This window comes from Leptosomus discolor, chromosome 2 (genome assembly GCF_034619465.1).
Source record: "Leptosomus discolor isolate bLepDis1 chromosome 2, bLepDis1.hap2, whole genome shotgun sequence".
NCBI classification, from domain to species: Eukaryota; Metazoa; Chordata; class Aves; order Leptosomiformes; family Leptosomidae; genus Leptosomus; species Leptosomus discolor.
The window spans coordinates 55,474,146-55,500,496 of record NC_141392.1 but is presented as its reverse complement, the minus strand read 5'-3'; the positions used below and the strand labels follow the sequence as shown (position 1 = coordinate 55,500,496).

Genomic DNA, 26,351 nt, shown 5'->3' with positions numbered 1-26,351 from the left:
GTCAGTGTATTTTAATGTTGATCAAGGTAGGTATTTCAGTCAGATTGCTTTTTATATTTTTGTTTTGCCCTTCAGACCAACTTCCGTACACTTAAGGGTACACATTATTTCAAAGTTATGAGTCAATACTTACCTGATTTTTATCTATAATTAGAAGTCAGCTTTTTTCCATAACGTGGGTTACTTGCTGCCCACTTTTGCAAGGGGTCCTAGACTGAATATCCCCGCTGCAGTCTTTCCATAGCACTGCAGGACTATAGCAGGGGCAGTTCCAAAAGCACATTTGCAAAACAAAAAGGCTGAAATAGGTCAGTGTGATGCTCCATTTGCTTTTTAAATCCTAGATAAAGCATAAGAGTTTCAATCCCAAACTCCACAGAGTGAGTCGAGTCAGCGGCATGAACCAATAGCAACACAAACACGCCACCCCAAAACAAAGAGAGCGCCTTTCTAGTAAGCCCCAACAGAATTCACAGTCATGCATCACTGAGGTCTGCACTTGCTGCTTTCATGAGCATCAGGAATTGGCATTTTTCGGTTTCTAACAGCAAAAGATGGAAGACTAAAAGGGAAAAGCTAGAAAAGATTCAGAGGCAGCTGATGGGCATAAAGACCAGGCAGAGGCAATAAACACGTAGTAACTGGTACAAAAGAAAAAAGCCCACGAAACAATTGGCATGACCCGAGTAAGAAAAGGAAAACATGCTGTAAAAAGGACAAAAAAAAAAGGGTAGAAGTACCTTTGCTATATATTTTTCAACTAATCGTTACCTAAGAGAAGTCAGAAAGTGAGAATGGAAGGCTACAAATACATTTGTAATGTAACAGAAACACTTGCTGAACATCGCATTCTGCACTGGAGCTCTGAAACACAAAGGGAAGTCTAGAAGAACTGAATCAGCACGAAAAGCCGGCTCAGAAACAAGTGTTTAAAGTGACCTGATAGAATTTTAATTTTGGCATTTGTAAGGCTCCTCGCTGACAGTTATGAGCCACTCATAAATCAACGAAAAGTGTATTTTGAGCAGGCTGAGAAACAACAGACAAGGCAGAAAGGGTCAGTGCTGTGAAGGCCTGAGAATCAGAGCTTGCAAGGATGTCCTCAGCTCTTTGGCCAACAGAAATGTTTAATCCCATGTTAAAGAGGGCAGAGCAAGACATTTCGGCATAGTTCTTCATGACTACCAGCTCCTGATGCACAAGAGGGACTCATTAAAGGTGCCTAAATTCAGAGCAAGTGACTGAATGACACAGATACAGAGGGAGCAGGAAACTTGAATGGGTGCAGGACTGGAAAGGACTTGAAAGCGGGCAGCACAATGAAAGCAGGCGTTATGGGGAAAGAATCCCTGAAGGCTGATTCTGTGCACAAGAGACGACCTTACTGAGGCTGCCTCTATAGCCAGAGGACAGCAGCTCCTCCAGAGCTCTGATCACAGCAGTAGCCTAGGCAGAGGCTCCGAATCGCTCATTTTTCTAATGGCCCAGAGGCCTTTGAGAGTGCCCTCCTAGTCCATAAGGCACCTGAAATAAACCTCACTGATTAACCTCAGATGCACCCTTCTCCATCATAGCAAAAAAAGGATTTGGCAGAACACAGCGAACAAGACACTTAACCTGTTTATAACAAAGACAAGTTCGTAAGATGCAAACATATGCCTAAATATGGCCGAAAAAAAGGACTTCAGCTTCTCAGTAGCATCAGGGAATGTTTTCAAGAGTATCTATCGGGTCAGTTCCTCAGAAGCATATGATGAAAATGGCTAGACTACAAAGAAACATTAAAATACGGAAGTGAGATCTCAGAGAAACTCCATCACCAGTCCTTATGAAAACAGTCTGTTGTTGCTAAAACAGAGTTTTGTTAAAAAGGCACAGGACAAGGTCTCTCAAGTTTTCAAGGTGTGATAAGATGCAAAGTGAGTTCTTTCCACTTCTCCTTCCTGAAGCTTTCAGGCAATTTTCAATGGGCAGCTGGATCTCCTCTGTACGTATTTCAGCAATAACTACGTCCATTCAATTCACAGTTTGAAGAAATATGATTTTAGTTCTGAGCCCATTCTGCTGAGCATCTCATTAGTACCCTGCCAAGAGCACGAGGGAACAATAACAGCTTTGCATAGGAAAATTCAGAATGCTTCAGCTGCATTACGAATTTGTGCTGCGTATAAAACTACCACTTGGAACAGAAAGCAGCGCTGTATGCCGAGGATGAAATGCGGGAGGTAAGCAGGTCAGGGAGAGGAAAGTTTATAGCACCTCTGGGTGCACAAGGCCAACTTTGAGCCCAAGCTGATTTCCTCAGACCCGGCTGAGGCACGGAAACCCAAGCCTTGCCAACGGGTGCTCTGAGCATACAAGTGCGTATCGATTACAGTAAAGGCAAAAGGGTTTATGGTACCTTAAGAGTGTCTGTGCACTTCCCACAAGTGGTCTTCAACCTTTCACAATTATAAGCAGATGGACAAAAATGCAAAGAGACCCAGCAAAGGTGAACTTTATGAAACCACAAAACCAACTTAAACCCCATGCTTGAACCAATCTGTTGGCTACCACGGCACTTAACTCTAACTCACACTTCCTGATGTGTAAAGTCTGGACATCCTGAAATGCAAAAGACCAATTTCGGACCTCATCATCTCTTGCATCCCCCTGCACATGATGCCTTTTGGGCAGCACTTCCCCTCTGTGTGTTTTTTTTGTTTCATTGCTGTTGTTTTGCTCTGCACAATGTGCTCGTACTACCTGATCATGCTAGGACTACTGCTCCTTCACTTCAGCAGAATACCTCCTCCACATTTAGGACAAACAAGGGTTCCATAAAGGTAATTAATATTATCTTCCTAACTGCATCGTAGTATGTTCAAAACCAGCAAAATGGAACGAGAGATACAAATCACGAGCTCGGTTTGCGTTACTCATCCTTTGCATCATGTCAAAATCCAGAAGAAATTGCAGTCATACCCTGCTCTGTGAGCTGCATTTAAATCAAATGCAGCACACCCTAGGGCCCATTAGGGAGTAAAAGGAAGAAAACCCTGCTGTTGTATAAATGAGTTAACACCCTTCTTCCTCACAGGGAGTTCAGAGCTTTCCTCTGGGCAGTGCAGTTTACCTCTTTGTGCTGATGGTTAATTCCACAGTCCTTCCACACTGGAAAAGCCCCGGAGCTTGCCACAAAAACACTGCACGCGCAGAGAGAACTGCTGCCAGCTGGACGCTCGGGAGGCTGCCACATAGAGCCCCCCTGCTCCAGGCGTTATTGCCTATTTCAAACTCTCTGACAACAAAGCATTTCAGGAACCATCCAGGTGGCCTCAGTCAGCAGCGCTGGTGCACACCCTCTGTGTGCTAGTTTCCCTACCAAAAAAAAAAAAAAAAATTCACGTAAACATCTCTATGCCCTCAAGTTACCTGGCTAGTTTGAATGGAAATAGTAAATAAGTAGGTAATTGTTGCTACGTAACCAGAAAGCATCCCTACAGCACACTAAACTGCTCTTCTCTGCAGAGCACCCACAATTGTTCAGGGGTTTTCAAGATACAGGTATGGGCTCTTGGTTCCTCTGCTCAAACTCTGGCGCTCTTCTACTGCCTGGTCCCTGCAAACAGCCGGACGAGCCACCACCTCTGGTTCAGCCAATCTGTTCTCCCAGGTTGCTCTGGCTTCGAGGTGATCGTAACAGTCCAGCGAAACATCACCGCACCTCTTATAAAAAGATAAACTTTAATCCTTGCAAAGTGGCAGACCACACACTCCTAGCTAGCTGGATTCAACCAGGGATGGCAGGCAGAATTCATACACTGCGCACGCAGCCTGGTCCCCAAACACACAGAACTAAAAAGAAATGAACTAAAAGCAATTCCAAACAGCCAAGCAAAACTCCACTTACATTCCATATGGTATTACCAAGCTTGGTAACTGCTGCAATACATTAATTAACTGAAAATGGACACATAGTTCTGGTCATTTAGTAAACCAGTATTTTTATACACGCTTGCTCTCTTTTTGGACATGTAAAGTCCTGTGAAGGTTAAAAAAAAAAAAAACAGCCAACCCAAAAACCCCACAAAACCAAACGGACACCTAGATACAGCTTCCTCTCAATTTGTTTTATTTGGCAAAGTAGCAATTCAGACAGTTCACACAGCATTTATTCAAGCTCTTCAAATTTTCTGCATTTCGACTTGTCCTCTTCTCCAAGAAGCTTTTACTTCAGAACCATTGCTCCATCATGGAGGGGGTTTCATCTTCCAACTCCTACATGCTACTCCTGGATACTCCTTCCTGTCTGAGCACCTTGACTATCACCAACCCCTTCGGTGGAATGGGTGCACTAATCCCAACAGCCTTGGTCCCTGAAGTCTTACACCTCCTGAAGTGGTTCTCCCCAAAAAAGTTGTTGCTGGGTCTCAGCTTTATCACCTCTTCCAAGTTAGGCTAGCTTATAACACTGTGTCCAGAGACAAGAATTTGGATACAGTTGAGCTCATATCTTTCATTTAACTGATTAAATTAGTGAGAAGATGTAAGTAAAGCTGAACTCAAATTGAATGATACAGTGACCAAAAGGTTGAACATCAGCATGCATCATTTAAGATATTTCACTTCAACACCAAGAACTAGATTCACAGTTGATTGTGGGTTAGTACAAATTTGTCAGACGCAAGTGGGTTTTTCTGAATTGTATTTTCTAGAATACATGCTATATTAATTCCTTTGTAAGATTAATCTTGTGCATGTGCTCCCAGGCTGCAGTCGGATGAGGAGGTGGTACATTAACTTTCCAACATCTAAATAAATTCGGTGATACATATCTTTTACACAGGAATAGGATGGGGCTGACCTTCAAAAGGAAGGTTATTTAAAGTGTTCCTCTCTCATATTCAGAGGCCTTTGAATTTTAACCTTTATGCTTTCAGGAAAATTGTTGCTGTTCCACCATAAAAAGCCAAATATGTTTTTGCAGTGATCACTATGGGTTGTTTTTCTGCAAGTTATTTTATTTTATAATTCTTTTTACCATAAAAAAGAAAATAACAATATCATGCTGTTTACTTAACTCCTGGTTGCTCAAATCTGAGCAAGACGACTCAATACATACTTCCCCCCTTTCTCCAAGCAGCCCACCTTACTGTACTGCTTTGCAACTTGCTGTTGATATTTTACAGTACCAAAAAAGAAAACTTGAGGCATAAAAAAAGATTTATAGCCTTCCAACTACTCTTCTATATGAGAACTGAACAACTGCATCTCTACCTGTACTCAGGAGTGCAGGAATCGTTACTCCTTCTGCATGTATCATGTTTTCCTTGTACATCAATTAAGAATTCACTCTTTCAGAATTTTTCCTGGGTGCCCACAATTAGAAAAATGAGAACGTTAATACAGCAAATGGCCTTGCCAAAAGCAACTTTCTTTTAGAACCAAACTGGATTTTTTTTTTTTTTTAATGAAGAATCTAGCAATCCACATCTCAGTAGTCTACTACATACTGATCCTCATCTTCCACACAAGCACACAACCCCCCTTTTGCTTTTAACTTTATTTGGCAAAGCATAAACTGCTCAGTGACTGGGACACACTTACACCGTAGTTACGGAGTTAAATCCACGTGCATCGCATCAGTAGTGAGCTGTAAACCAAATTTCAAGACTCCATTAATTAATTTTAGAAGAAAAGGGGAAATCACGTCTGTTATGTTCCACTTGAACAGCAATGTTTGATAAGAGTGGCCACCCACCTCTGATGTCTTGAAGTTTAATATATACAAATGCCTGGTTTTAAGGTAATAAAGCAGCTGATTGTATCTACTACATGCTAGTCTATGACACCATGTCAAAAGCTTAAAAAGGAATTTCATCTCCTTTTAGTAGCATCTAGCAGACATCGGAACACAGAAAACCTGGTATCACCTACGTAGTGTCATAAGGTGCACAGAAGCAGTTTTACCAAGGGACACAGGAGCCAAGAGAAGTGAGTGTTCAAGTACTCCCATCAAAATTAGAGTTCACAAGCTACAGGTCTTTATCTGCAGTTTTGCAGAAATTCACTTTGAACAGATGAAAGTAAAATAAAGGCATGTTAAATAAAACAGTGCCCACATAAAACTTTCCACCATTTCTTTATCAGATTTGCCTTGAGCATCTAAAAAAATAAAACAAACACCACGCTTTTCCATGCTGATAACAACAGTATAACAAAGTCCAAAACAAGCTGCAATGCTGTTGGTTTTCAAAAAGCTTTTAGAACTGGAGATGAGCAGTCCACTGTAACACTATGTTTGGGTCAAGATGATGGAGCTTTTACAATTCATCCCTGTAGAAAGAAAACACACACCGTTACGTTTATCCTCCCCTTGAAAATCATATTTTATAAGTTTTGATATTAAATCAGATTAAGTGCTCATGCACATCAGCAAAACTTCAGGAATCTCTTCAAGCATTTAAGAAAAAAAAAAAAACAAAACAAAGGATAAGGCAACAGTAATCCCGTATCATCTCATACTAGTATGTCATGTATCGTGAAATATGGGTCCCTCTATTTTACGTTTAATGAATCACTTGCTTTAATGAACATCCCCCGCACCGCACAGCTAGTTACACAGCTACCTGTCATCCAAACTGTCGGCTACATGCTGGCAAGACACTGAGCCAACTTACTAGACAGAGTACTGGCAGAACCCATGCCCTGTAGCTGCCAAGAAGGCAAGTTCAGCCTCAGCTGCAGTCTCTCAAGAAAGCTTGGAACACAATCTCACATCAGCGCCTCGCAGTTTGTCCCACCCATTTGAGTTCTCTGCAGAGGAGCTCCGTTCGCTCCTGAAGGAACTATGCTAAATCAGGACCAGGTTACGGAAACGGTGGGGCAGGGTGGGGGGCGTGTGTGCATGTTGAAAGGAGATTCAGATAGGGGAAAGGATGCATCAAGAAGTCTCTCTAAATCACTACAAGGAATCTAGAAAATGCAGGCTTCTGTTCCTGCAGGACATTTAAACCACATTGAAACAGGAAACCCATAGAACCCATATTCCAACAGTGACATTATCACCTGTTAGCAAATTGTTTAAGTATTTCTAAAGCATTAACTTTAATGCAAAATGTCAATCAAATCTGAAAGCTGTGCACTGCGCCGTTATGAATGTTGGAAAATTCAAACAGAAGTGTTTGCCTTTTTTCACACCCCCCCCCCCCCCCCCGGGCACAAGCGATCAATAAACTCACAATGAGTTCTCCGCAATTTTTCTTCTAGTAGGTGTGTCACCCTCATTAGCCAAAGCAAACACTGTCTGAATCAAGGAGAACTTCACTAATGTGATTGCTGGCTCAATACACAATAGTATTTCCAGCTATCATGCGAACTAACCCACAAAAATATAATGCTACATGCACAGAGGCAAAAGCTTTAAAGCTGAAGGCATTACCCTTCAGGAATCACATAGCATGGAATGACAGCATGCAAAACATTTTAAAAGCAACTGAAAAGGCTGTTGCAACCAGTGGTTAAATGACTAGTTTTGTAACACACCTGTTAGGGATGCAAACCTTGTCATTTGTTGGCAATAAATACTTGCATTCTTTGCACTTTGCACTGCCTTCTAATAGTGAGGTACTAATCATACAGCTTCAGAGTGTTGCAGTAATTACAGAAAGCAGAAAAAAGCAGAAGCAGGAAGAACACATCTTGGCAGGTGTAAAGAAAAATCTGTTCGTAGCCCAAGGTTTGGAAGGTCTCCATATTTGCCTGTTTCACAGAATGGGCATTTGCTTACTTTAAACAGATAAAAATAAACTAACATCTGATACTCAGTTTAAAATGCAGTGCCAGTGAATTTAGGACAAGTACTTCATTCATCCTTAATGCTTCCAGGAGCTGCATCCTCAGTTAATACGTACAACTTCAAAAAGCACACGTAAGTAACTACTACTGATATTGCTGGTTTAGTCTCATATGCCTAACTGCTGATGTGATTTTCATCCCGATTCCTATCATATAGTCTCACAGCTTTGTAAAAGCCTTGCCTTTTACTGTGACAAGTCAGTCTTAATCCTTTAAACCCAAGCAAGATCCTCAAGAAAATTTAAGCCTAAAAAAAAAAAAAATTAATCTTTACTTACTCTGAAACTATTAAACACGATAACTTTACTCAGCCTCAGATGATAGCGTTTTCTGCATACTGTTGCTAACACACTTAACATATTTGAAGCGTGGGTTGTTGGGTTTTTTTGCTTTTACAAAATGGTATTTGTACTTAGAATTCAAGTAAGCGATACTAACATGCCAATGTTTTAATTCTTGGTATTCTGCATTGCTTTAAGCTATTCCTGACCACATAATAATGTTCCCGTAAGTAAATCCTAGATGTCACTTTCAAAAATAAAGATGCTCATATTCTGTTTATCAGAACATTTACTGTATTAAGGGGATCAGCTTCCCTCAAGAGATTTTTTCACTTGCTTTTCACTACTCAATCTAACAGCATGCCAGCCCAAAACAATCCATCACGTATGTGTTAAAATTATGCAGCACTTATTTTCTACTGTTAATGAGAAGATGAGCTTATATGTGCACTAGTGGATTATTATATATGTTAGAAAGTTACAGAAAAATCTTAAATCATGAGGTAGGTAACACTTCTCAGCTTTCCACTTAATGTGAGCAGCCTGCAGGCTTAAATACCTATTGCAAGACGCCATCAGTTGATCCGAACTTCAGCTGTATGGATCAGAAGCTGCCAAGCTAAGAAGTCTACCAGGTTTCAACTACTGGTAAAAACCAGGATACTTGCCCGTCCTCCCAGTGGTAAAAGCTCTGTCCTGCTTTTACATGGCTTAAAAGCGAACTCAAGAGACAACTGCTGTTTCCTTGTTAAAATATCCTGTTGTCCTCCAGAGCCATAGGAAAGATCTACTAATTAATTTGTACTTTTGTCCCTTTTTCTGGCCAGGAGCATTTGCTGTGATTCTTATACAACTCACGTAATTTCCCTCCACCTCCATATGTGTACTCCTTCCAATCTGCTTACTAGTTCCTGCTTAGTAAGCAATGCATATATTTATAGTTTTTAAGTCATCACAATAGTCCTTCTCAGACCCTTGAAATCCTAGCAAGAGAATCACTCATCTAATATTGTCAATTGAGGCATCAAAGCAACTTTATAAACTCAAGTTAAAGCAAATTTCAGAAGCCGTTAGCTCAAAATTACCGTTCTAAAAATAAATTTAAGAAAGTTTGAAAAATTTTGGCTTACTAGAAGGGAAAACGTATACAGGAATATTCCGCACTTCCCGTTGGGAGTATCCAACAACAAACTAAGAAACATTCTCAGAAAAATCTAATCGGTAACATTCCAGATAAATGTCAGAGTTCTTTGTGGGGGAGGAAAAAAAAAAAAAAAAAAAAAATCACAAATCTTATCAACAATAGGAAATAACAGAGAAGTTTGGGATACAGGTAAGTTTTGTGATCTGTCTCTACCTCTTTGGTGGAAGACATTAAAATTAAATATTTGAACAAGCATTTACAAATTTGTCTGAAATCCGTAACTCACTTTTTGATCCACTTCAGTTTTCTTGTCATTAGGCAGCATTTGACTTTCCCTTTTTGATACATCATTCATCTATGAAAAATATGCTGTCATTACTACTAATACTGTATTTCCAATTCATATTAGGCTACACTCAACTTCAGTATCTACTCAATGTTTCAGAAGCCAATTATTTCTCCCTTTGTAACTTTAAAGGTAACTAGACAGAATATTTGGACTTGTAGCAGTTTACTCTGGAAAGGTGCTGTTATAAAGTTATTTATTATTTGTTGTGATTGATCGTCAACTCGAGAGAGCTGAAATGACAAAGAAAAATTTTCACTGCAACCTACTATATGGGTTACATCACATGCATTGTTACATAATACATACATTTAACCTAAAATATTTTGTGCAGAGATTCTTTTTGCCAAAGTAAAATAAAAACTTTAACCACAATCGCTACTCTGCATAGCCTAAGGAATTCTGGGCAAACAATTCCTGCTAATTTCAACTGAAATTAGATAACTAGCTTGTCAGGGGCATTTGAAACACTGAGTAAGAGTTTCTCAGCAGAAACATATTAAAATATTTCCCAATAAATACGTTTTCCAAAAGGGTGCTTAATCATGTTGTATGTATAGATAAGTCAAACAAAGTAACAGCCCCAGTCTCGCCACTGCATTTTTTTCAGAAAGGTTATACTGTCACTATAATTTTGTATTTTATCAGCAAATACGAATTTAGCATGACATTCGTAAGTAATTTCTACTAATGCAATATTTTCCGTTAAAAAAGTAGTTAACTTTTTAAAACAGATGCCTGTTTGGAAATAAAATCCAAGATTGCAACAGAGACACTTGCTAACTGTTCCTTACATTGTTATTCTCTTACTTCTCTTTGTATCAGAAATAGCATGACCAGCAGGAGTAGGGAAGGGATCGTGCCCCTGTACTTGGTACTGGTGAGGCTGCACCTCAAGTACTGGGTGCAGTTTTGGGCCCCTCACTACAAGAAAGACATTGAGGTGCTGGAGCGTGTCCAGAGAAGGGCAATGCAGCTGGTGAAGGGTCTGGAGAACAGGTCTTGTGAGGAGCGGCTGAGGGAACTGGGGCTGTTTAGTCTGGAGGAGAGGAGGCTGAGAGAGACCTTATCGCTCTCTACAGCTACCTGAGAGGAGGTTGTAGTGAGGTGGGTGTCAGCCTCTTCTCCCAAGTAACAAGCAACAGGACAAGAGGAAATGGCTTCAAGTTGCACCAGGGGAGGTTTAGATTGGACATGGGGAAAAAATTTCTTTACTGAAAGGGTTGTCAAGCATTGGAACAGGCTGCCCAGGGACGTGGTGACGTCACCATCCCTGGAGGTGTTCAAAAGAAGAGTTGATGTGGTGCTAGGGAACATGGTTTAGTGGTGGACTTGGCAGCGCTGGGTTAATGGTTGGACTTAATGATCTTAAAGGTCTTTTCCAATCTAAATGATTCTATGATTCTTTAAATTATCTGTCCATATAAGTAGTAAGTGAACTCTCAGAGAAGTAAACCCAGAGGTATCCTAATTCACACAAGAACTACCAATAAGGTAGCCAATAAGCTGTGTTCTCAACTGTGCAGCACAAGAGGTCTTTTCTCCTCGCTACTTATCAGTAAGAAGAAAACCCTATTAATAACTGCAAAGTTTTATGTGAAAGGATAAACATCCTTACCAGCACAACCACATAAGTGGGCAGCTACTGCTGGACCTCTGGTACACTAATGCATTTCATTTTGTACCAGAGAGAGGGTCCTGTGTATATTCTACTTCCAAATGTCCCATTGAGTCACATTTGAGAAGATTCCTACTAATATTTGGGGCTTAAAAATACTACCGCAGCTGACCCAAACTAGAAAATTATGGACTAAATTTAAAGAAATCAAATAATATTCACAAAATAAGATTCTTTATTTAGCACCACAACATCAATTTATCAAAATCCAAGGAGTATTTTCCTTCCAGCTAGTCCAGATTTTCTTTTGCTACAAGTTCCAGTTTTACATAGTGAAGAATGATGCAAAATGACTGAAGGTAGGTATGATCTCAAACACCGCTTGGAAATCTGTCGTGCTGCTCTGTACGGAGCATCTTGCACCCCTAGTATGGAACTGTGCTAACTTCTCCAACATGTGAATGGCTAAGCAAACATTCAAGTGGCTTCTTTCTTGCCAACTGGAAGGTCTGCTAGCCTAGGAAAATGCTGCTGGCCTACCGACTGTATTTCGTGAAGGAACACCAATTCTTAATGTGATGAACAGCTACCTGCATAAGAAATGAAATCGCATAACATAATATAAACTAAGAGAATGACAAGCTAAACACACAGAATTCTTGAGCTACTCAAAAAAAAAAAAAAGATTGTTGAATTAATTTTAGATTTACAATTAGAGTCTCTCACAGACTACCTCCTTACCTACAGAAAGACCTCAAGATGCTCTTTCAGAGGAGTCTCTAATTGATCTCTGCTCACAGGCCCCCAAAAATTTAGGTAAGATAAACTGAAATCTAGGACGTGCAGAAAAAAATACCTCTTTAATCTTTGATGCTAACATAGATAACAAATGCTGTTGCATAATTAGGAGTTTCCTTAGCAGCAGCTGCAAGCTATCCACTTGGGACTAACCAATAAGGAGAAACAACAAAAGAGACAGATGTGACCTACTGTAAGGTCAGCAGCGCACTGGCTGCTTGAGTTATCCTTGAGAAGGAAATAGAAATTGTCTTCAGAACTCAAAAGGGACAATTAAATAAAATACAAGCATCACAAGAAGTGGACTTCTGAGATTTCCTTTAACAGAGATTTCCAAGTCTGAACCAAACTTAACTGTACATAGCAAGAAAAAGCCTCTACGTCCCTGTAGTGATCAAGGTAACCCTTCAGGCTAAGCACTTGCCTTTTCTGATAACACCAGTGTATATACTTAACACTTAAATTAAAAAGAAATAAAAGTCAAGAAGTATTTCAGAAAAGAGCAAAAACCAGTAAGAAAAACCAGGGAAGAGAACCCCACCAAACTCATGGCCAAAGAAGGCCCAAAGACAATCTATTACTTCTTCCTGAGCTAGCAGAGAAAACAGAGTACAAAACTGCACAGGAAAGTGCAAAGACCTTAGAATTCTAATCCTTAAGACACTACACCACCTTCACTAGCAGAAGAGGACAACCACTGTCATTCCAGAAACCCTTCTTATAAACAGTGTTTATTGAACACACATTGCTCCTACGACAAAACCCCAATTGCTACTATAATCAGATCAGGTGGAAAGGCAGAAAAATGTCTAAAACCTCTCTGGAAAAAGGAAAGCTTAAGACAACTGCTTCTCTCTTCTAGAGTAAGCAGAGCACAGGCACCAAACTTGAATAAAGTCCACCACATTTGCCAGAGGAGGAAGTCGATGACAAAGCAAGACTTCCAAAGCCTTACAAGAGCCAGGAAACCCCTGAGTACCATGCTGAGGGAATATGGGCAATATTCGAGGACAAAATATTAATTTGCATAACAAATACAAAACATCTGAATAGCGAGCATGCTTCACAAGCTTTGAACTAAGTAGTAACTCATTAAAGTTGTTCTAAGAGTAATTTGTACACGTGGCTATACAGTAATCCAAGAAACACTGAAATGAGGTTTCAACAAGCGGCAGTAACGCAAACTGCTTTATTTGTACTTTTAATGGACATTTTGATAGCTTAAACTTCAAGTATTCATGCATCCAAATCACAGGCTATACTCCAGAATATCAAGGGAAAAAAAACAAAACCTCTAAATTTAGGAGATATAAAGCTCAAGAGTTGTTTTCAGAACTCAATATACATCTATGGACTTCAATTAACGCAGATAATACAATCACAAATGTTTTCTGCCAGGAAGCAAAACAGGACTGCTGCTTTGTTCATTCACATGCTAATGCCTAGCGTGGTTTAAGCTGACAGCTGTGTTATGTCTATGTTACTGGCTGTTCAATTCAGCAAATTGGAAGGTTTACTACCTCTAGAAAGGCCTTTGGAGTTTGCTGTGTTGGCGAACACAAATACATCCCCATCAGAGACTGTTGACAGACTTTTAATAACATGTCTGAGAATTTTCTGAACACTATTCAACTACTCTTACACTTTAGGGAAGAAAGGATTACCTTCTCCACTTTCTGCTACCTAGGGGCTGAGGAAAAAGTGCTCGCAAGATTCTCTGTGTTTCTCACACAGGATTTTACAAAGATTTTTCTTCATTTGTGATATTTCAGAAAAATAAAAAATGAACACCCAATTACCACTAAATTACAGGACAAAACAGTATTTATTCTTAAGTAGCATTTTACACTTTACCCTAATTACGGGGCACGCTAGTTAGAAAAAGTTCATTAGAAGGGAAGTTTAAATTTAGAAGATACTGTGTTCAAAACAACAAATAAGAAACTTCAACACACCAAGGCTAAAGAAAACATGTCCAAAACAGACAAAGTGCAACCCATGCAATATTTTCCTTCCACTTTTAAATTAATTCAAACTTAGCATAACCTCCTTTTGGTGATGTAGTAATGCAGACTGAGTCACATTTCATGGTATGGAGGAGCAGAAAGCAATGACAGCAGCAAAGGCAGGCCTTGCAGTCTATCTGCTTAAAATTCACACCCTTTCACCTTGCGTGTGTGTGGAAGAAGTAAGTGGAACAGAAAATCACTTCCACCTGGACCACTGCTTCTCTTTATCTGTTAAAGGCACATATATCACTCCCATCAGAGGCTTCATTTTGACACTGCCATCTTCTAGTTTGTCATACTGTTCAAGCATCTGGTTTCCCCCTGCAGGGCCAACTGGTAATATCAATCTTCCGCCAGGCTTTAACTGATCTATAAGCTAGAACACAACACAGAAATTAGAATGTAATCAGCCACTTCAGAGAAGCTGGAGTCAAAGTTTGTTACATGAGATTAATAGCTTTGCCACAATTTATCTATCTACTATTATGCAGTAGGTAACTGCTCCAATTAGGAAAAATAAAAAAATGCACTGAAAATGAAAAGTATCACAACAACATGGAATTACAGACATTCACAATAATTCCATACAATTAAAAAAAGGTAAATAGTAATTGGATTAACTGGGTTGGTTGCAGCTTTAGTTTCTACATAAGAGGGGAAAAGTATGTAGATCAAATTATTTTTACAGTAGGCTCAATCTTTTTAAACTCCCAGTTTTAACTGTTTGATACTTATTGTACATCAGTACAGGCCCATTGTCTAACATTCTTCGGGTAACTGATCTCCCGTTAAGCTCTCAGAATAAGATTTGAGATTTGTGACTTTTAAAAAAAAAAAAATTTATTTATCTTCCTGGAATAATTTTAAGTTGTCTACAATATACCTACTACCCAACAGCTCCTCTTCCATTCTGTGAATGGAAGAGCATTTTATGAAAGTAGTGTAAAACATATGAACAGTAAGATAAGTAACAGAGTATGCAAAAGAAATGCTTGGGTTTGGTTTTTTTTTTTTGCGTTTATAATTAAAGGCGGCAGCTAACTACCGTAGTCCCAAGGAAAATTCAGTACTTCCCAGACACCATGAAAAAAAAAACCCCTCAATCCCTGTTAACTAACAAAAGCTATAATTAAGAACTGTTTCATTCACTAATAAGCTTTAAATTACCTTTTAAATTGTCATCTGTCAAGAATTTGCTGGGAACACCCTCCAAACACACACCCCAAAGTAAAATTAAAAAAAAAAAAACAACAACCAAACAACAGCAAATGTCTGGAAATGTCTAACCTGTCTATAGCACCTCAAACCTCCAGTCCTTCACTACCCCTCAGTTAAGATTCAGATTTAAAAAAAACTTAATGGGTATCTAGCACATCAAAATCACGCTATACATTCCCATTTGCTTGATGAAAGGAAGAGCAAAAAAAAGAAATGTTATCTGCAATAACGGATTTCATGCGTGCACACTCTAAAGTCCCTAGTTACTCTTCAGCTTCTCTAGTAAGAACTGCCCTGGATCCACTCTGAAAGCTACAAACACATGTCATTGTTCATACTTCCAGCTGAGCATGTTACTTTTCCAACAGGCTCAACACCTTGGAGCCTGGGAAACAAATACTTATAATTTGTAACTCAATGTTTGATAAAACTAAATTAATTTATTAAATAAAATGCTCCAGTTCATTGTTGTAATAGAGGGTTGTGCACAAGTCATTTTAAAATATGTTTATTTAGAGAAGAGTTATTAGAACTTACAGCTTTTGCAAACCAAAAGGAAGCCCCGTTATAACAGAAACAAAAAAACCCATACCATACAGTAATACCACATTGCCCACCAAGACTCCCAGCAGTGCAAATCTATGAAGTATTTTACATATACAGGCACATAAAACATAAAGGCTTGCTTACTGCTTGGGGCACAACTGGTGCTGCAGCTCCTACATGAATCGCATCATAGGGAGCTTCTTCTGCATATCCCATTCTTCCATCGCCCACTGCAAGAAAACACTTTTTTTGTTTAAATTTTTTCAAAAGGAGTGAATTAACCAGCTGATCTGCCATATCTATAGGTAGATAAAAAGCTATGCTCAGATTTCAACTAAAATTCTGCTGAGCAGTAATAACGTGACGAAGTCAGTTTAAAAATATTAACACAGTTGTAAAATAGATGCAACAAAACACCGTCATACGTACATATACACACTTACAAGAGATACAAAATACTACTGAAGCACCTGAAATGATAAAGTGTGGCTTTACAATCAAAGTTCTTGGAAATATGTGGTCCACCTAGAAAAGATATTTAAGTACTTATGTGCCCTACCATTCCAATGCAGGTGACTTTTCCTCTCATTTACCCTCTTAGAACATATACTTTGCTTTCCCTTCACACACAACATTCCTTAAATATAATGCGAATCATAAGTCCAAAGCATTAAACCTCAGATGCACATACCAGATGACTCCAAAGGTGAAGAAAAGACAAAGCAAGTGTTCACACACCTATAACTGAACTGCCAGTTGAAATAAAAGTCCACACCTACTTTCTGCCTTCCAACAACTCACAAGGCAGGAAAAATACACGATGGCCATAGCAGGTTTCATTTTGACCTCAGTGATAGGGAGGGCCACCTGGATGGTAACACCACCCTTAAATACCCAAGAGTGCACAGGAAGATCTGGACAGCTCCTTGAAACAATCAAAACTGTGGAGTTTGTAATCTTTCATATTAGGTCCTGAAGCAAGACCTTTCAAGGACCTCCTACACCCAAAGCCTACGGACAGTAGCTGAGAAGCCGTTTATTTCCTCCTATCATCAATTCTGACCAGCGCAAGCTCCAACCAAAGGCCACAGGCAGAAGCTGCCAAACAAGACCTACCAGTGCTTCAAGAGAACTCATGCCTATCACCAACTCCACTAAGTCAGCTTTTATTACTGTTGCCAGTGATGAAAGTTACAGTATTTCCAGGGTTTAATATCTCTGACTCTGCAGAAGTCCGTTCTACTGGAACAACCACCCCAAAGCAGTTGAGTATATACTTTATATTTGCTTGTATCTTAGTAGCACTGCACACCTTCTCTGAAGAGGAAGCAGTGATGTGTTACTGTATCAAGCCACTGTTCCATCAGAGAAGGTAATGGAGAAAGACTTCTTTAGCTCAAACATACAAAGATACCGCTCTGAATGATGTTAACTACACAGTGAGACAGACCATTCCCTAAGATGTAGCAGTAGACATTAGAAGCAGTGATCTCCAGCACTGCTGGCAAAAGAAGAGATTGCTAAGTTGAAGAAACAGCTGTGAAAGAAACTGCTAAGTTGTCTTCTGAAGAAGAAAGTACGTATTCTGATACTTAAATGCACCTTGTGCACTGTATAGAGGAGTCTGAATCTGACTTCTGGACATCTCACCACTTCACCAACAGTGGTAAAAGAGACCCAAAACATCTAAACCCTTTGCTTGTAGAATCAACAGTTCAAACCAAAGCTACCATCTTCAGAATCAGCACACACGCACAAAAAAAAAATAAATCATGCTCCATGCTCCTACATAGGCATGAAGCACAGCGTGACTCTTCTCTTTTAAGATCCACAAAAATTCTCCTGGCTACAGCAGTCCGGTATATATCCATCCTCAATGGGAACACACTTTTGGATATCCAGAAGATTAAAAAAAATGTTAAGTAAAAGTTAAGTTTGCATTCATATATTCTGTGTTTTACAAATTATTATATTATTCAATGTCCAAGTGGAAACAGCAGCCCAAATTTTGAGCTTGTGCTTACATCCTGAATAACATCACCTACCCTACTCAGATGTCCAGCTACACACAGCCTGGTAGTGAAGTAATCATGGTGGCAGGTGGTGACAAGGGGAGAAGTAGCGTCAGGACTTTCTATCATAAAAGGGTTTTGTAACTTGTTTTTGAACCCAGACCTGATATGCTGATCATGGTACTTGAGCCTTCAGTGTCTTTATGCAGACCTGTTTCACACAGAGTTGCAGCATAAGCACAGAAACAGAAGAAAACTACTTCACTGTGGTTAGAATACCCTCATCCCCTCTGGCTATGTCTGCATCAGCAAATAGTGCAGTACAATAGAAGCAGATCTGTACAGCAAAATAGTTTTTGCTGAGAACTTGATGTCCATGCAACATATGCATTTCAGAATGATCGCTCTGGTCTAGTTCTAGTCTTATCGGCTTAATATCCATTAACGTATCAAACATATTTGGTTGCTTCTGAGAGCACATAATCCAGTCTAGATTCATCCAAAAGGAATCAAAGTTTATGCTTTCCAGGAGTATTCTCATGTGACCTAAACTGTGGTAAGTGGAAGCAGTTGAGAGATTCACCTCAAAGGCACTCTCCTGGTTTTAAGAAAAAACAAAGCAAGCCACACAAAAAAGGCAAAAACCACCACAAACTAATACAGACATACCCTAAACACACCTATCCAAGTTCTCAGTGCAGTTCTATTACTGAGGCAACCCAAAATAACAGATGCTTCTGAAATGCAGTTATGGCATATCCAAGGTGTGACAAAGCAACAGGGAATGTCTGAAGCAACTGACTTACCAAGTCTCAATTCATACAGTTCCCATCACCAATCAACCAGGGTTTTCAGGGGGGTTTTTGATTGTATGTTGGGGAGGGAAGTGTTTGGGGTTTTTCTGTTTTGTTTTTAAAAATAGCTCTGTCTGGATTCTAGCTCCAGATCAAAGAGCTTCCAGAAATCCAGCACAGTTGAAACATTCTTCTCCACCTAATTCACAGAAGCGCTACTTCTCCATCTGTACTTTTAAAAAATGTACCTCACAACAAAACTGTTCAGAAGTCTCTTGGTCATCCTGCTACACAGTCAAACATAACATAGATGATGATGTTTACTTAGAATTCCAGACTCCCAAGAGCATCGGAGTTTGTTTCAGGTGTAACCAGAAGCATAACTCCAAATGGCTCTTGTACAGCAACAATGGAATTATCCCTCCATTCCCCCTCTCCAGGCCCAACAGTCTTTTCCAAGAAAGTTTAAGGCATAAGTGTTCTCAGTGAGGGATACTGCATTTTATATACAAACACACGTGTTGATTGGCTTATTTAAAAGATTTAGAAGAGTCCCTCATTTACAAAAAAGAGATCAAGAATCAAAATGGTAATTAAGGCAAGAGCCAAACATCACATAATCATTTTCCCAAGTGATTTTGTAAGAAGACTCAAAATAATCCAGACCTTCAACTTCTTTTTATAAACTTAATAAACAGAATGATAACGAAGAGAACGCTTTCTTCCTGACAGCTTTCCATCATCTTTAAAAAAATAAAAGCAACTTTTTCTTTTTAGTAAAAAAAAATAAAATTAAACACTTCACTGTCCCTATATAATTTTAGCATTATTTCCTCTCAGTATCTCTGAATGAATTAGTTTGGTGTCAATTAATCACTTCCCTAAAACAAGTGAAAAACTTCAGTGATGCATACTGACAATCTAGTACTTTTTTCACTCAACTCTGAGTGCAGCCTTCTCAATTACTGTATCACAAGTATGAAGGCTTAGTTAAAACACTCAAATTTAGATGACAGGACATTTATTCAAGGAAAGTTGTGAATTCAACCCAATTTTAAATTACAAATTTAACATGACAGATCTTCAGCATGTACAGAATTTTCACCGGAAAACACTTCCCTGCTAAGCTTCTCTAACAGAAGGATTACATATTCTTTAAGAGTACCAGAAGCCATATTCTCAAAATTGTGTGAAGATGATATTTTTCAAAGGCCTAAAGACAACTTTAAAATTTTCATTTGGTTCTTCTTTCTTTGGTTTAACTTCTTGTATTAGAATTTTTAATCACATCCAATTCCAGTCATTTTCAACCAGCTGCTAGAAAGAATATCAGTTTAATTAGTAAGTATATCAGTCTGATGCTCACCAATCAGTTTCACTCTTCCTGAAGACAGCAATGTGGGATCATCTTTTTTGACATTATTTATTGAGTCATCTACTAGTTCTTTGATATGATCAATTCCTACAACTTGTCCTTTGGGACCAACCTGGAATAAAAATATACAGTTGAATAATTTCTGCTAGTTTTGATTTATTTATAGAATTACTATTTCTATCTCCTGAGCCCATTTCTCTAAAAATAAAAACAAAAACAGTGAAGTGGTACTATATTTTCACAATGTTATTAAAACTACTGCTTGGAATGACACATCCTGACTGCTAGAAGCAACTGGTAATTAAAGTTTGTCAGTACAGTCTTATAAATGCTTGTTATAGTCATCTTTTTGATATGCTGTTCAGTTAAGTTATACTATTAGTGGAGAGTTCTTTGAATTTTTAGACGTTAAATCTGATCATGAGTGTTTGCATTACCTGCAACGAAAGTAAGGACTTCCAGGGACAAACACTAGACCTAATCTCCTTTCATGTTGAATAAACTTAAAGATTAAGGTTTTTCTAGAGAAGACCTTACTTTAAGGAAAACAGTAAGTCATGCATTTTATTCTAAGTTATCTCAAGAGCCCTATTCTTTCAGAAGCAAATGCAGCCATTAACAGTCAGGGACAAACTACCTTCCACCTACCCCTGCATTCATGAATCTACTTTCACTTGTACAGCTCTCTTCCACAGGAAGAGTGGAACTTTTGAGAGCTCATAACTCACAAAAGGTCACAAAAGATCTGTGTATTCTAAGGGCAAAAAATGCCTACTAACAAAAACCTCTCCACTACAGGTATTTCTTCTGGAATTGTGTTTTTATTCCAGAGAAATTATTCCAACTTTAGAGAGAGGAGAAAAAGAATCCAAATCTTAAAATCCTATCATTTTTAACAGGATTCAACTCAAAGAACCCAACGGCAGAGTATGTCCTAGCAACCCATGTTGTCATACAACTTTGTCTTTGGACACATTTGAATGCATTGGTTATGTTTCAGTATCTTACATTTTAATGTTGCCAAAACACAGAAAATTAGTAACTGGTAATCGATATCACGAGGATTTTTTTTCTGTTTTACAGAAGTCTTATGTTAAAAACATCAAAAGAGCAGCATCATCTCTTGTTTTTCAAGTGGAAGACCACCAGCCTAGCCTTTGAAACAGAGCAAGACACATGGCAAGTTTTCACTATGACAACCACAGGTTGCTATTTGGAGGAATGCTGGCAGTAAGTTGTACCAGGAGCTGGCAAAAGATCCCGTGTAGTCCAAAGGGTAACATCATAGAAATTAAAATTTAGCAAAACAGTCATAGCATGAAATGGCCTGATATAAAGTAAAAGAGCCTCCTGCTGCATGTCACAGCTCATTACCCTATTTCTGAGTCCTCACCAATTACCTCTGTCTATTACCCTGGAACTTTGAAGCATGTGCCATCGAGACAATAGTAAAATGGCAGTTTTTGGCATCTCCATGCTCTGTTTGGGACAAAAATATACCCCACTTTCTGTAATTCCAGTACTTACAGGATGAAAACTAGCATTCATTTAGCTTGCCAGCAACATTTAATAGCGAATAAACTTAAGTTTGTATGCTGTGTAGGTAAGTTTACCACAGCAGTTTAGCATGGAAACCCAAACAAAAATCTTAAAGGTGCTTTACTAGTCTAAGTAAACATAAAGCTCTCACAGAAGTACTACAAATGTGATTATCATCTGAGGAGCAAAGCTGTCATGGCATCAGTGTGCACTCAGGTACTTGTGCCACAAATGCGAGCTACTCATTCTAGATCTCAAGTAGACCGAGAAGCCACACCCACATGATCCAGTAAGCACATCCCCAATTGAATTTTGATAGCAAAACAATTCACCATCATTCCGCATAATATACTGCTTTCAAGCTTTTATTTACTGTTAGAAAGAACTTTACAGAGAAAGTCAGAGCAGTAGTACTGTCTTATCTACATTCATTCAAGTGGATAAAGCAAGATCCATCTCGCACAGCAGTAACGCTATCAAACAGAACAAAAGCATTTATCCAATGTTTCACAAAACACATGTCTGTAAGGCATTCCACAGCATACCACCAAGGGGGATTCAGAAAAAGAACAAGACATTCATATGGCAATAAAAAGATAGTATGATTAACCCCAAAATTGGAAAGATAATTCCTTTTTGTGGTAACTTTGACTTCTCTGCAGATGTTTTCAGACTTCCTTTTACAGCTGTCTTAAATGGAAAAATTGCACAACCACACCTTAGCATGTCTTACCGAAAATGGCCATTCCTCTATGCATTGTAACTTTTCAGTGAGAAATACACAAAAATTTGTTTTAACTCTTGCAGGCTCAGAGTTCCTATGCCTGTTAATAGCGCTTGATTATTGACTACAAAGTGAGACTAAACATAACAGGTAGAAAGTTGAGTAGTGACGTTTTAAGATTTCCTTTAAACTGCAGTTTGGCTAACTTATTTCAATACAATTTTTTTTTTTAACTAACACTTAAAAAACCTAAGTACTTTTGCTAGTGCATTGCCCAGTCCCAAACATTCTTATCTAATTCTTAACACAGGAAACCAGAAGCGATAGCAAACTCAGTAGATCAGTGCTTGAAAACAGAAAACTAAGTAGCAAAAAACCCCCATATGAGAATATATCATATACATTACCATATTCCAAATTAACTTCTCAGAAAGACAGAAATTAATATCTACGTGGCAGTTTAATGAAGGTCTCTGCTAGTTACAAAGCAATGCTAAAGTACTAGAATGGAGAAGGAAGAACTGATTATATTCCACTACATCAATCACTAACAGTACTGTAGCTATATCCATCAAGACAAATTTTTTTCCTTTTTTTCCTGATATAAGATAGGGTGGAACACAGAGAATTCCTCACATACAGGTTGAACAACCCAGAGATTAAGTTACTTGGAGAATATATAAAAAGAATATAAACTAATATTTAACTTAGAAAAGACTAAATGGATACCTATAGTGATGCTCATGTAGTACAGTAACAAGGAAGTTAAATTCAAAGACAATTTATATACATACAATACATTTTCCTGCTGATATAGGATTCTCTTAGGTCTCACTAAGCTCTCGTCATAGCAGGAAGACATGACAATTGATGAGAATGAGAACATTCATAGCCACACAAGATAATGTAAAAATTGGGCTGGACAAGACAAACACCTCCTCCCTTCAAGCTGCAAAGCAACCACTAAAATGTAATCAGGAAAAAACTTCCCCTCTAGGCAGCTTCTTCACCATCACACAATTTACTGGACCCTTTAACTCAACCCTCTAGTATCAGCTGGGGTAAGAAATGGGTACTAATCACACCCAGGAGAGTAAATTATTTCCTGTATAATATACATGAGTCCACTGTATAAAGGATGCTTTCTTCTCCCCCCCCTTTAATTCTGAGTTACACTGCAGTTCAAGCAGTTCTGATGGTCAAGTGATTAAACTAAATATCTCACCATTCGTGAAAAGCATGCTGTAAGGATTCCACTTCCAGATCCTACATCAAGTGCTTTGGCTCCTTCATGTAACTGATCAGACAGAAGTTCAAGTGCATATGCATGCTAAGAGAAGACGACAGAGACAGAAAATATTTTAAGTGTCTATTTTACTCAATATATGCTCATTTCTTCAGAGATTTTGGGCAATGCACTGAGGATTCACGTAAAAAATTTCAGAATTATTTTCTATTACAAAAAAAAGCAGGAGAGGAGTTAACTACATGATATAATCGTTGTTATTTCATTGACTTCAACAAATTGTGAGTGTGCACATATTTATTTAATTCAGCATGTAGAGATACAAACTCATCCGAGCATTCAAGCTTCTAGCACACACTCAGTTTATATAGTTATTGGGAGAGAGACCATGAATCAATTTAACTCTCTTCAGGGCTCTTACTGTTCTGGCAGCATATGGCTCGAAAAATTTAGCTTATTATTACGCTATATACATTGGAATAGACTGGGACAGAGGCTAGCTGGGAAGGCAGCAGCCCTGGAGCATCAACGAAAATGGCTATCAAAACTGCCTCTTGTACTACCTGCACACTTGCTGAATCAAAAAGTAGGAAACAGAAGATGTCTCTGTTACAAGGGCAGGTAGCCAGGCTCATATATGAAATGCATTAGTCTACAGACATGCCTCATGAGTTTTGCTTTCCTGCATGGTGGACCAGTACGCAAACTAAGCTTAGGTCGCACACTAAAAAAAAAAAAACAACAATTCTTCCATTAACGTTTCAGAGAGAGACATTACCACACTCTTATGTCTTAACCCACCACACCCAGAAAACACAAACAGAACACTGATTGTTAACGTTTGCTTAGAGGATACATTTCCTTTTTGCCCTAACACTTCATCTACTACTGCTCAGCATAGGATAATTCAGAAATGACAACTTAGGTGAGTTAAAAATTTTGAAAAAATAATAATATTTATTTTCCCTAGCCACTGTACTTCTTTCTCTGTTTTCCCTTGAATAAAATCGTTAACATTTCTATACAAAATTCCTGAGTTTTTTTTTATATTGTTAACTAAGTAAATTCTAACAGAACCCAGTAGTTTTCAGTCAAGAGGAGCAGACTTTCACTATGTTTTGACACTTCTCAATCATTGCAAGGAGAAAATATACGCTTCTATTCATCCTTCACCTCAAATAAAGAAACACAGAAAAATTACATCTGTGCTGGATCTAGGTACTCTTAACACTCAGCCATGGATGCCCTGGTCCCAACCCCCCCGACAAAAACCTGCATCTCAGTGCAATGTGTTTTTTTTTTTTTCTATCCAAAGAATTAAAGGCATTACAGCAATATCATAGCACAGAAATCACCGTCATCCACCCCTGAATTCTTGTATTTTTATAAATTACTGAATCAGAGTAATTTTGGTTGGAAACTACCTCTGGAAATCCTGTGGTCCAACCCTCTTTCAACACAGAGGCAATTTAAATTAGGCTGCTTAGAGCCCTGTCCAGTCAGCTTCTTTGTATATAAAAGAACAGAATTTCCACAATCTGCGAAACCTGTTCCAGTGCTTAACTACCCTCAATGGGATTTTTTTTCCCACGCTAGAAATTAATCAGCATTTCCCATGTTGCATTTTTTTGTCCTCCATCCCTCATCCTTTCACTGTACATCTCTAAGAACAGCCTGGCTCAATCTTCTCTGTGCCCTCCCACTAGGCATTTCACAACAGCATCACTGCAATCAAGTGTTCATTAAATTTGCTAGGATAAGTACTTTATTTCAGAAGCATTTGGAAGTTTATAAAATCATCTATAGTAATCACATAAGTTTAAAGCTTACCATATGTGGAGCACTGATTGTTGCTTGGAAACCTGTAAAACAAGAAAATGGAAGAACATGTTTGTTGTTCAGACAGCAACCTTGCAATCTTTATCACCTCGACTGTAAAATGCAGTAACTCATCTGTCGCCCCCATTCAGGGTACTATGCATGTGCACAGTTACGTAGGTACGTTACTTCAGAAGTGAGTTAAGGTACATCATCTGAAAGCTAAGCCACATCAACTCTGGACAGGGGGGAAAAAAAAGGTTCTATCCTTGATCTCATTTACAATCTCCATTTTGTCACTATATTGCCTTAGCTTGATCAAGTATGTTGAATTCGGAGAAGTGATGTCTCTCAGAACAACGTAATGCCTTTTTCCACTCAGTCCCCATGTAAAAACCTGAATTTGTTACTTTGAGTTTGATGTGGTGGGGACCATAAAACTTTGAATTTTCCTACATAACTAATAAAATGCTAATACAAATCATAATTCTCACCACTCACTATTAAAGAAAAAAAATCAAGAATTTTCCCATACGAATAATGAAATCCTATTACAATCCATAGTTTTCACCACCCACTATTTAAGAGGAAAAAAAAAATCAAGAAAAAATAAATAAGTACATTCTTATTTCATATTTTCATAATATGAAAATATTATGAACTTCATATAAGTTCATTCTTATAATCAATTCTCCTGGCTTGGAAAGATAAAACTGGGATCTGGATGGGAAACAACTGTCCTATCAATAGATCTTCCCATTCAAAGCCTATTTTTATATTTAAAAAAAAACCAAACCACACTGATCTCAACCAACTAATTTCTGTAGAGAGAGACTGTTTCCAACATAAAAATCATTTGTATCCAGTTTAAGTATTTAAACATCAGCTGCACCACCACAAATTGCTGTGGTTTAAAAAATAAATACATATTTACACATATTAATATTGACTAAAAACCATCTATCTACCTGATGTATCCAAACTGCATTCCATAACAAGTTGAAACTTAGCTAAAAGGTATGGAATAAACTGATACAGAACTAA

General features: G+C 38.5%; 1 protein-coding gene across 5 annotated transcripts in view; it reads right to left on the bottom strand.

Moving 5' to 3' along the window:
- Positions 1 to 4,091: 4,091 nt before the first annotated feature.
- PCMT1 (protein-L-isoaspartate (D-aspartate) O-methyltransferase) overlaps positions 4,092 to 26,351 on the bottom strand; it is a 34,799-nt gene continuing 12,539 nt past the window's right edge. For 2 of the 5 annotated variants that reach the window (XM_086482393.1, XM_086482395.1), the window contains 5 exons: positions 25,320 to 25,351; positions 23,469 to 23,573; positions 19,972 to 20,092; positions 15,944 to 16,029; positions 13,833 to 14,411 (listed from right to left, as the gene is read on the bottom strand). In XM_086482393.1, coding sequence (XP_086338519.1) covers positions 14,232 to 14,411; positions 15,944 to 16,029; positions 19,972 to 20,092; positions 23,469 to 23,573; positions 25,320 to 25,351 — 524 coding nt within the window. In that variant the 3' untranslated portion in view covers positions 13,833 to 14,231. Of the gene's footprint in view, positions 6,319 to 13,832; positions 14,412 to 15,943; positions 16,030 to 19,971; positions 20,093 to 23,468; positions 23,574 to 25,319; positions 25,352 to 26,351 lie in introns of those variants that run through there. The other 3 variants (XM_086482394.1, XM_086482392.1, XM_086482396.1) reach the window with 3 other exon arrangements.